The sequence below is a fragment of the Hypomesus nipponensis genome, chromosome 4, assembly GCF_054491055.1.
Source record: "Hypomesus nipponensis isolate SF chromosome 4, ASM5449105v1, whole genome shotgun sequence".
In the NCBI taxonomy this organism is placed as follows: Eukaryota; Metazoa; Chordata; class Actinopteri; order Osmeriformes; family Osmeridae; genus Hypomesus; species Hypomesus nipponensis.
This window is the reverse complement of record NC_140364.1, coordinates 8,663,129-8,674,043: the sequence shown is the minus strand read 5'-3', so window position 1 is coordinate 8,674,043 and position 10,915 is coordinate 8,663,129. Positions and strand designations below refer to the sequence as shown.

Below are 10,915 nucleotides of genomic sequence, written 5' to 3'. Positions count from 1 at the left end.
CTCCTCCTCGGCTCCTTTTACTTATTTTCTTCTTTCCAGGTCTGAACATGGAAGAGCAGCTGTCCAATCAGCTCCCTGCTTTAAATACATATTCCTCCCTCCCTCCCTCCCTCCCTCCCTCCCTCCCTCCCTCCCTCCCTCCCTCCCTCCCTCCCTCCCTCCCTCCCTCCCTCCCTCCCTCCCTCCCTCCCTCCCTCCCTCCCTCCCCTTCCTCACCCCTCCCTTCTTCATCCCTCCTTCTTTTTTTTCCTTGTCCTGCCAGTTGGCCTGGCCTGCTGACGGAGGAACATATTGCCCTCTCGACAGAAAACTACACCCCCCCTGAGCCTCTGCTCGACACTTAGCTGGGAATACCATCTGTGGTGCTCCGCTCGGCACCTTGGGAGATGTAGTATTGGGCTACTCAGCAGTTGTTTCTGTCCACTCTATATTGACCCATTATCGCTCCAAACCACTTCATTCCCTACTTTGTATCTTTCCTGTCGACCATTCCTCCATCCCTCCATCCATCCATACCTCCCCCCTTCCCTCCCTTCTTCTGCCTCCCTCTCTCCTCTACTGTAAAACAGTACAACATTGAATACACCAGGAACAGTACATAGTTCTCCTACACTGCAGGAAACTGCCAATGTCTCAGAGTAGTGGCTTGAGTAATCCATGAGGTCACACTGAGGGTGCAGTATTGCTCCAGCAGCTGTCTGTCTTTACTGCTCACATCAGGAAAACATTTATATCAGGTGTTTATAACATGTTGGTTACCTGCCACACATTAAAACAGATGGATGACAGATGACATGATGCCTTTATTGCGTAGTCATAGCCTTTAGGAACATGTGTGTAGCATGCATGGTCACAACTCTCTTTTAACAGCGCTATTACCGTCTCGCTGCAGTGACATGACGCCTGTCCAATTACATCACCGAGTTCACATTTAATTCATATTCAGAGCTAGTACTATCTAAAAGTATATATAATTCACTTTCAGTTGAAATTGGCTGGTAGACACCTTGCGATGGCGTTCCAAGATACTAGATGATCAGTATTGTGAAGGCAGAACAGGGCTACGGGGCAGTAGTTAGCTATTCCTGAAATTAATTCATATTATAACCCACGGGTAAGATTATAATTAATTAAACGTATGAAACACCTCCATATTAACATTCTCAGTTGACTGTTTTAATTGATAACTCAAACTAATTGATTAAGTTTGTTAATTATGCAGAAAAAAGATCCTACAGAAATTCCCAGTAACTAGTTTGGACCAAAGCACTATGGACTAAGGACTATGCAATGTTGTATTGATATCAATGGTATTTCAGGACCACAGTAGTGGACAGCTCCACCCACGTATCTCTACCCCATGCTCCTCTATCCTGTACATGCTAATCTCCCCACCCAATGCTCTTAGACATGAGATATACTGTTCTGTCTTCTTTTCTCTTCTCTTCTTTCTGTCTCTCCCTATACTCTCAAAAGTAAAGTATATTATTCTCTCTCTCCTTCTCTCCCCGTCTCTCTATGCTCAACACATTCTTTAATCAATCTCTTCCTCCATGGACTTCTTGCCCCTCTCCCTCCTTTTCCTCTTCTCTTAGCTCTAACATAAAGCCCTTTTCACTATTCATCCCCCTATTCATCTGTAATTCATTACATTGCCCCCGGCTCTCCCAGCCCTCCCAGCACAGTGTGGTAGCTGTGGGTGCATCATGGGAACTGTGGTTTTTATACTGTAGGCTTAACTACAAAAGGAATCTCATTCAAGACCCTATGGCCGGATCTTAGGAAACACGAGGGTCTTCATGTTACTAAGGCTCTGAGGGCATCAGTGGATCAAGGGAATAATAATCTCCTCTGACTTGTGGATGTTCTGACCCTGGAGAACTAACAACCTCCCCTTAAAGCCCGCTCTCTTTTCACCGTCTCTGAACTTTCTCGTCTAGCTTCAAGGGATGCACTGTTAATCTATCTGTCTATTCGATCTATCCTTCCCTATCTGTTTATTTGCTGTTTTCTGTCTGTGGCTTTATGTGGATTTTTGTCCTGACTGAGGAATTGTCCTATCTTATCTATGCTTGATTGGTCTTGCCTGGTGCAATGTAACAGAAGGGAGCAGTCATCATAGTGTAAACCCTGACATCCTAAGCAAAACTGGATTTCAAAAATATATTTGATTGGGACTGTCTTGCTTAAATGTCAGGCAGAAATCTGTTGTTCCAGAACTCTCCTCTCTCTTGCCTTCTATGAGATGTCTCATTTTTAAATTCCTCTTGACCTTGCATATGCAAGTCTCCTATATGTCACCCTGGTTCTAACTCAGCACTCGAGCAAACTGTTAAACCTTTCTCCACCTCCACCCTTCCCTCTCTTCTTCCCCCCCTCCATCTCTCCTTTTTTTTCTCTCCTCTCTCCCTTCCCTACTCTTCTCAAGCCCTTTACTTCTAGCCCGGAGGGGTTCCCTTTTGCCCTCATCCGCCACCTCTTCCCCCACCCCTCCACCCCTGTCTCCCCAATCGTGGAGGACACATCTTTATTCATGGGGTATTTGAAGTGCTGGGTTGGCTGAGTTCACAGTCAAAGCAGGTTGGGTTGTGGCTGTGCTTTTTTTTCCATACCAAATATTTGTTGCTGGTGAGTCATCATGAGTGAGAGAATCCATTCTGACATTGCTGAATGTGCTCTGCTGCATTTCAAACCGGTGATGAGGTCATTCAGCTCCACGCTGCCTTCCTGCCGTTTCTTTTCCCCTTCCTCTGCTCTCTGTCTCCTGGCCGATGAGACGGTTTCAGTGAGAAACGAGGCCCCTTTGTCCGATAGGTTGATGAGGCTCTCCTCTATGAGCACACTTGGGCGAAGAGGTCCTTCAATTGCACAGCCAGTCACGTCTCCCTCCCGTTCCTTATCGAGCAGATGTCCCATTGGCAGATCTGACTCACCTCTGCCTTGTCATGTGGCTGTGCTGAGAAGAGCGAAGAATGGGGGGTTTCTGTAAAATAATCTGACGCCTCACAAAACACTTAATAGACGAGACCGTTCAGGCAGCATAAGATAAGACCCGAGTTTGATCTGGCCTTGTCTAGTAATAATACTTTGAAGTTCATTTAAAGTTATTCACTGATTGCTGGTCGTATTCTTTGAATTTCTCCTAATGTTAGACTTCCTCCTCTCCTCTTCTTCCGTTCCACCCTCTCCCCAGATGAGCTCATTCAGCACGCGGGCGCTCACGCTCCTGTCCTCCGTGTTCGGGGCGTGCGGCCTGCTCCTGGTGGGCGTGGCCGTCTCCACAGACTACTGGCTGCTGATGGAGGAGGGCATCGTGCTGCAGCAGAACCAGACCACCGAGGTCAAGATGGCACTGCACTCGGGCCTCTGGAGGGTTTGCTTCGTTGCAGGTGAGGAGGAGAAGGAAGAGGTGGGGGTGGGATGGTGGAAGGTGGAAGAGGAGAAGAAAGAGGCGGGGGTGGTGGGAGGAGGAGGTGGTGGTGGAGCAGCAGGAGAAAAAGGAGGAAGCGTCAGGAGGCAAGTTGGTGGAGGAGGAAGAGAGGGGCCGAATGGCGAAGCTACAGAGAGGTTGAGGGCGTAGCTGTGGTGAGATACTCACATTGACGTAGCATTATTCTGCCCGAGTTCTCAGACAGTGGGGGTCGATAGATACACACACATGCGCAGCAACACACCCACACACGCCTGGCCATGCTAGGTCCTTGCTGGTGTCCCTTTGGGGAAAGGATGACGTGTTTGTTTCTGTGTGCGTACGCGTGCGTTTGTGCGCGTGCGTGCACCTGTGTTTGTGCGTATGCGTGAGTGTGTTTGTGTGCGTGTGTGGTTCGCCTGGTACAGAGGGTGAGAGGTGAAACATTTGCCTGTCATGTGGAATGTGTGTATCCTAGACGGCTGTGGACCTCTGTGTGTGTGTGTGGGGGCGGTTTGTGTCCTCTCCTTCCTCCATCCCAGGGTCATGACTGCCTCGCTGTTTCTTCCTCTGCTCTGTGCCAACCTGATTTTTATTCTCTCACTGTCCTCTCTCACTCCCCTCCCCTCTCTATCTCTCACCCCCCCCCCCTTCTGTCTCTCTCTCTTTCTCTCTCCCTCTCTCAGGAGCTGAAAAGGGGAGGTGTGTAGCATCCGAATATTTTTCAGCAGACACCGAGATTGAGATCACGACGGAGAACACGGCCAACATTCTCAGTAAGAGGCGCTTCTGCTCCACGACACGGGCAACGTTTTCTAACACCTCACTGTAGTGACATTAACACCCAGATGTGGTAAGGTCATACCTTCAAGACACAGCAGAGCCCTGTTATCTAACTGAACTGAACTGCAGCCAGTTGGGAGTTTGAGACTGAAGAGAGACAAACAGAAGAGAGCAAAACTGGCACAGCTCACTTGCTTTGTTTGGTTATTTGATTTCTTTTAGGACTTAAAAGTTCCTTTACACAACCAACTACTCGTCTGTATCATGTTAGTATGCAAACACCAGGGTTCTTTAATGGACACGAAGATTGCTGTACTGCAGTTCTAAACTCTGTGCCTTGGAGGTTTGTGAGTGTGTAAAAGGCCTCCCCAGATCCCCCGGTACACCCACTGCATCCCACAACTGCTTAAATGATTTACGATGTTGAAATGTAGACCTTCGTGGAGCTGCTGTAGTTTTGGAGAGCATGGTAGTTTACACAGAGGATTCTACGGATGGCCTTCTGCATCCACCGGGCTCAGGCCTACTGCTAGGTCAGCACACCCTCCCACCAGAGATGCACACACACCTGCCTCAGACTGACGCCAGCTACACACCACCTTTTTATGGGATTCCAATCTCTTGATTGACAGGTGATGCAATTGAAGGGGATTCAAAAGAAGGATGATCCCCCCCCCTGTGCCTCTGTTGTATGATACTGTGTAAGACAGGAGTTGCAGTGGATCCATGTCATTTGTTCATGGTTGCATGCAGAGATGAATGAAACAATAGATGTGAGAGTTATTTTAATTATTTCATGACCAGTTTCAGGCCTAACCTCCATGGAGCCTCATCTTTCTATTGATTTGTCTCCTTTGTGTCTGTAAACCTGATAATTTATGGATACTGTTCATAAAAGAATGAATTACAGCTGGAGGGTGATGTCAGAGTTTAATAATGTGTCTCTAGATGCCGTGCAATTCTATATTGTGTAATATGTAACGATCACAGCAGAAGTACTGTACCAACTAGTTCTCAGTCTGTTTTCCTCTGGCTCCCTACTCCCCCCTCCCCCCCCCCCCACACTCTCAGAAATGGTGAGGACGGCCACGCCCTTCCCCATGGTGTCCCTGCTCTTCGTCTTCACCGCGTTTGTCATCAGCAACATCGGACACATTCGGCCCCAGCGCACCATCCTGGCCTTCGTCTCTGGAATCTTCTTCATCCTCTCAGGTCAGGGGGCTGGACCTCCAGATGTCTCATGGACAGTCCACTCACTTTCACACTCAAGCTTGCCTCTAAAAGACTTTGCAGTGGACTGCAAATCCTTTTTTTCATCGACTTTGATAGAGAGCAGTAAGCTACAGTGGGATCACTACTGTGTGCATTACATGAGACCCGTACTGCAATAATGTCCTTTATAGGGGCTCTATTGTGTATTGTATGGTGAAGGTAATTGCTTAAATATAGGCTTCATGAGTAAAACACTACAAATACACCGATTGGTCAATGATGACGAGGCAGAGAGGGTAATTGGCTGATATGGCTGATTTTAGCATGTTTAGATTGGAAGGTAAATGGCTAGAATCATGCCGATTGGATGTTGATTTTGTGTGTGTGAGTGTTTTTTTCCTCACTTGGTTAAAGGATGATCCACAAACTGGTGCAACATGGATGACATCATCTGTTCAGGATGACACCATCTTTTGTGGATGACATCATCCGTTGGCTATTTTAGGTGTGGAGTTGTTAGCTCACAGATGCTAACCTAGCATGGGACTGTCCTCTACGCTGCTGACCATGCAGCTCTCCTCCCTATGCCAGTGACCTCCATCAGAAGAGTCCTTCAGAAGCACATGGCAGAAACAAACTGTAGCTACCATCTTGGTTTATCTGTTGAATGCTAACACAAGGAAGTGTATAGTTGCTCTGTCATAGTCAGAGGATGCTTAAGATACCGGTTTAGAGGAGCTTAGACATCAGGCTCAGCTTGTTCTGCAGTCGGCCATCTTCACTTCATCATCACTGCGACAGTGGAAGTACAAGTCGCATCTTTTCTCTTTCTCTTTCTTTCTTTCTTTCTTTGTGTCTCTCTCTATTAGTCTGTGTACCACTAAGCATCCAGGAAAATTAATTAAGTATAGAGCCTATGGTGTGGCCCGGTCATTGGTTCGTCAGTTTGCATAGCAAAATGTTTTTTTTATTTTTTTACCATCGAGTTGGGTACAAAAGAAAAGAAAAACACAGAGCCTTCAGATAATGAGTCCCCATACTCATTTTGACCGATCGACTAAACATTCTTACAGAACTGAGTTTTCATGTTTTTTCTTCTCTTCTGTTATTCTTTTTTGGAGTAATTTTAACAATCGACATTGCTGGCCGCTGTTGCTAGGCAGCACACATGTCTTTGTCCAGAAGCCAACACATCTAGCGTACATTGTTTACTGTGGTCACTGTGGACTGTCTTTATCGACATTTCTTTACAGAGAGAAATAATAGTTTGTTGGATCAATTGTCATTCTGTTCCGGGTTGAGTTCTTATACGTAATAGTTGTTTATGACCAAGAGACCACACTAACAAAGTAGGGCACAGACACACACACACACACAAACACACACCTCAGGAGCAGCTTAGCAAGGGGACATCTCCCTGCTAGCCGTCTGTCCTCCCACGCAGAGAGACCTGCTGTGAGAGAGATGGGAGTGAGGGAGAAGAGAGATGGGGGGGGGGAACAGACAGGAATGGAGAGCTTTCAGAAAAGAAGAGGAGGAGGAGGAGGAAAGGAGGAGGAGGACAGTTCAGCGTAGCATTTCCTGCTGAGACTTGAAGGGGCAGCCGGGTCACTGTTTCCCATGAGCCTCTTGGGCAGGCTGGCTGGCCCCTGCCCTGCTGCTGCATCTCCTGCTGCTGTTGTTGATAAGAATGTTGGTGTTGATGACGTTGTTGTTGATGATCATGCAGTTGTTGATGACGTTTTTGATGATGATGACGTGTTGCTGGTAGCTGGTAAAGGCTGCTCTGTGCTGACTTAATCGTTACTGAATGAAAGGAAGGAGGGATAGATGGAGGGATTGGAGGGTCATCTGCAGTGGTCAGGCAGTCTGGAGAGAAATATATATATAATATGGTATTTTTCCTTCCTTCCTTCCTTCCTTCCTTCCTTCCTTCCTTCCTTCCTTCCTTCCTTCCTTCCTTCCTTCCTTCCTTCCTTCCTTCTTTATTTCCCTTCCGAGGGAGAATATTCCCTCCCTCTCTGCTCTTGTTTGTGTCCAGTTGTGTGGAGTTTCTTCATCTATTTATAGTATTAATGAGGCTCACTTGTGTGATGGTGTTAGTGCAGATAGAGAATGTCTGTGTCTTTCACACACTCAGCTTTTTTGGCCGGTAATGAGCATCCAGGCAAGGATGCAGTCAAGATCTAAGGAGGTCCAACTGTACTAGGATGTACTGTCCTGAACAGCTGTCCCTGTGTCAGACCTTCTAAAATCTGCAGTTTAGATCCAGGAAGAACTACTGGGTACCATCATGGTTCCTTTGCTGGGTGGCTTGGGAAACTTGGGGAGCCTCTTTCCTCTGAGAACGAAGCGTTCCTCATCTGCATCTTTCAGAGATAATCAAAATCATGTTACAGTGTAGTGTATGCATGTTATATAATTCATGAATCTCCCTCTCCCTAATGAATGGCAAACAGCTGTCTCTCTGTTTTATTTTATGGGAGAAGATCACTGGGGTGGTAGTCTGGTGTTTGTGAGTCCATCCGAGCAGTGTCCTGGGCATTTTGTGTCTATGTGCCCGTCCAGAAGGGTGCTGTGTCACTTTATGACAGATGTTTTTGCATGCTGCACAGTCTGCATCCAGCTGGAATGTTTACCAACCAGCTTAGTCTCTCTCTGTCTCTATCTCTCTCTCTCTCTCTCTCTCTCTCTCTCTCTCTCTCTCTCTCTCTCTCTCTCTCTCTCTCTCTCTCTCTCTCTCTCTCTCTCTCTCTCTCTCTCTCTCTCTCTCTCTCTCTCTCTCTCTCTCTCTCTCTCTCTCTCTCTCTCTCTCTCTCTCTCTCTCTCTCTCTCTCTCTCTCTCTCTCTCTCTCTCTCTCTCTCTCTCTCTCTCTCTCTCTCTCTCTCTCTCTCTCTCTCTCTCTCTCTCTCTCTCTCTCTCTCTCTCTCTCTCTCTCTCTCTCTCTCTCTCTCTCTCTCTCTCTCTCTCTCTCTCTCTCTCTCTCTCTCTCTCTCTCTCTCTCTCTCTCTCCCGCCCCTGCATGTTCACACTCTCTGACCCCCCTCCCCTCCCCCCACCCCACCCACTCTCGCCCCGGGTCTCTTTCTCTCTTTTTTCCCCATCGTTCCTTCTCTCTCATTCTTTCTTTTGCGGTCTCTCTCCCTCTCATGCATGCCCCCCCCCCCTCTTGCACTTTCTCACATACTCCTCTGTTTCTCTCTCTCTCACACACACACACACACACACACACTCCTCTGTATCTCACAAACCAATCTCCGTCTTTTCCTCCCAATCTCCCTTTTATTCTCCCCCTGCATCTACCCTCCCTCGTTCTGCATTCCCTCCCTCATCCCCTCTTCTCTTCTCTATATCTCAGGCCTCAGCCTGGTGGTTGGTCTGGTCCTCTACATCTCCAGCATCAACGATGAGGTGATGAACCGGCCAAGAGAGCCAGAACAGTTCTTCCACTACCGCTACGGCTGGTCCTTCGCCTTTGCCGCCTCCTCCTTCCTCCTCAAAGAGGTGGGGCCCCCTCCTGCGCTCCCTCCATCCATCCCTCCATCCACACCCTCCCTCATCCATCCTTCCATCCCACCCTCCCTCATCCATCCCTCCATCCCCACCCTCCCTCCGCGGCTAGCCTGCCCACCTACCGTAAACAGTGCAACACACATGCATGCGTACACACAGCCATGCACACACGTAAAGAAACGTACGTAGACACACATACACACGCACCACGCACAGTCTTAGAACACCCAGCATCAATATTCATGAACGTTAATAGCGCATCACTTCAGGGTAACAGCTCTGTCGCAGCGCAGCTTAAACACCCCGCTCCTCTGTTGTCATATGAATACTATACACCAGGGGGCATTCTACAGCACTCTACAGAGGAAGGGGGGGGGGGTGGAGAGACAGCGATAGAGATGGGGTAGATGGAAAGAGAAGGGGTGGGATAGAGTTAGTGAGTGATGCAGGGTAAAGAGAAAGCAGGAGACAGAGCATGGGAGATTGAGAGAGGGAGAGAGAGAGACATAGAGAGAGAGAGAGAGAGAGAGAGAGAGAGAGAGAGAGAGACAGAGAGAGAGAAAAGAAAAGAAAAGAAAAAGGAGAGAGCGCAAGTAAGATGGAGAAGAAGAGAAAGGGAGAGGTAGGGGCAGAGAGAAATCTTGAGAAAGACGGAGAAAGAGACGGAAAGACACAGACAAGGACATGAGGTATTCCTCTGTCGACTTCAGGCACAATGTCGAGAAGATGTGGTCTGAATGTCGCAGAGACACTGTGCGACATGACGGTATGTTTGATAATGAGTTATTACACAGAGGAGAGGTTTAGTTGCGTCTCAGCACTATGATAATGACTGTTACAACCACACTGCAGGGATAAGGTTGTTGCTGACACGCACCATCACTGTTGAGAGGAACAGAGAGAGAGGGGAGGGGGAGGGAGGGAGGGAGGGAGGGAGGGAGGGAGGGAGGGAGGGAGGGAGGGAGGGAGGGAGGGAGGGAGGGAGGGAGGGAGGGAGGGAGGGAGGGAGGGAGGGAGGGAGGGAGGGAGGGAGGGAGGGAGAGAGGGAGAGGAGGAGGGGGGATAAGGTGAAAGAGAGAGAGAGAGAAATAAAAAAAGAGATGGAGCTTTAGAGTGCAGATATTTCATACTTACGGTATGTTATTGAAGCCTCCAGTGTAAGCATGTTATTGAGTTTCACGGTCTGTCATTCCATCCAACTTGTATTATTGTATCACATCTCTACGCGCTGTCGTTCCATCTCTCTCTTTCTTTTTTCTCTCTCTTTCCCAGGGGGCAGGAGTGATGTCCGTCTACCTGTTTATGAAGCGCTATGCTGAGGAGGAGATGTACAGGCCCCACCCAGCCCTCTACCGCCCCCGCCTGTCTGAGTGCAGCGACTACAGCGGCCAGTTCCTCCACCCAGACTCCTGGCCCCCTCCCCAGCGGGGTCGCAGTGCCTCGGAGGTCTCCAGCGACATCTCCATCCAGCTCAACCAGACCCCCCCACCGCCGCCCCCCAAGGGCAGCTCCTCCCAGCAGACCCCCTCCTCGGGGCCGTCCTCAGGGGCCAGTTACCAGCTCCAGCCAGCCTCCTCCTCCTCTTCCTCCTCTTACCCGCACTCCTCCCACCCCCTGCACCCCTCCCACCCCCACTCCTCCCACCCCAGCGGTCTCCCGCCCCAGTCTGTGTCCATGGGCATGCCGCCCTCTGCCGTGCCCCCCCCTCGCTACCACACACACATGCGCATGAGCGCCTCGCCATGCTAGATGGAGGGAGGGCAAGAGGGAGACAGGGAGGGAGGGAGAGGGGGAGGGAGAGAGCAAGGGATATATAGCAGGTGATTGGCTGTATTATACAGTAAGGGCAACACACAGACAGGCAGATACACATTACCCAACATACACATAAATTAAAGTTATGGGAGCGGGTAGGTGAGTGCATTGGATGAAGATGGGATTTAGGAGCAGCAAGCAAAGAAAAGATGAAGGAGGGAGGAAGGGATGGCGAGGAGACA

At 49.0% G+C, this 10,915-nt stretch overlaps 1 protein-coding gene across 2 annotated transcripts; it reads left to right on the top strand.

The window, feature by feature from the left end:
- Positions 1–3,193: 3,193 nt before the first annotated feature.
- Positions 3,194–10,667, top strand: cacng7a (calcium channel, voltage-dependent, gamma subunit 7a). Of its 2 annotated transcripts, XM_084695877.1 has the most exons (6): positions 3,194–3,389; positions 4,096–4,185; positions 5,264–5,404; positions 8,764–8,909; positions 10,191–10,421; positions 10,614–10,667. In XM_084695877.1, exons 1-6 carry the CDS (start codon positions 3,194–3,196, stop codon positions 10,665–10,667), a joined length of 858 nt encoding a protein of 285 aa, XP_084552003.1. The 2 variants fall into 2 exon arrangements, with proteins under 2 accessions (XP_084552003.1, XP_084552002.1); XM_084695876.1 differs by having other exon boundaries at positions 10,191–10,667.
- The last annotated feature ends 248 nt before the right edge of the window (positions 10,668–10,915 follow it).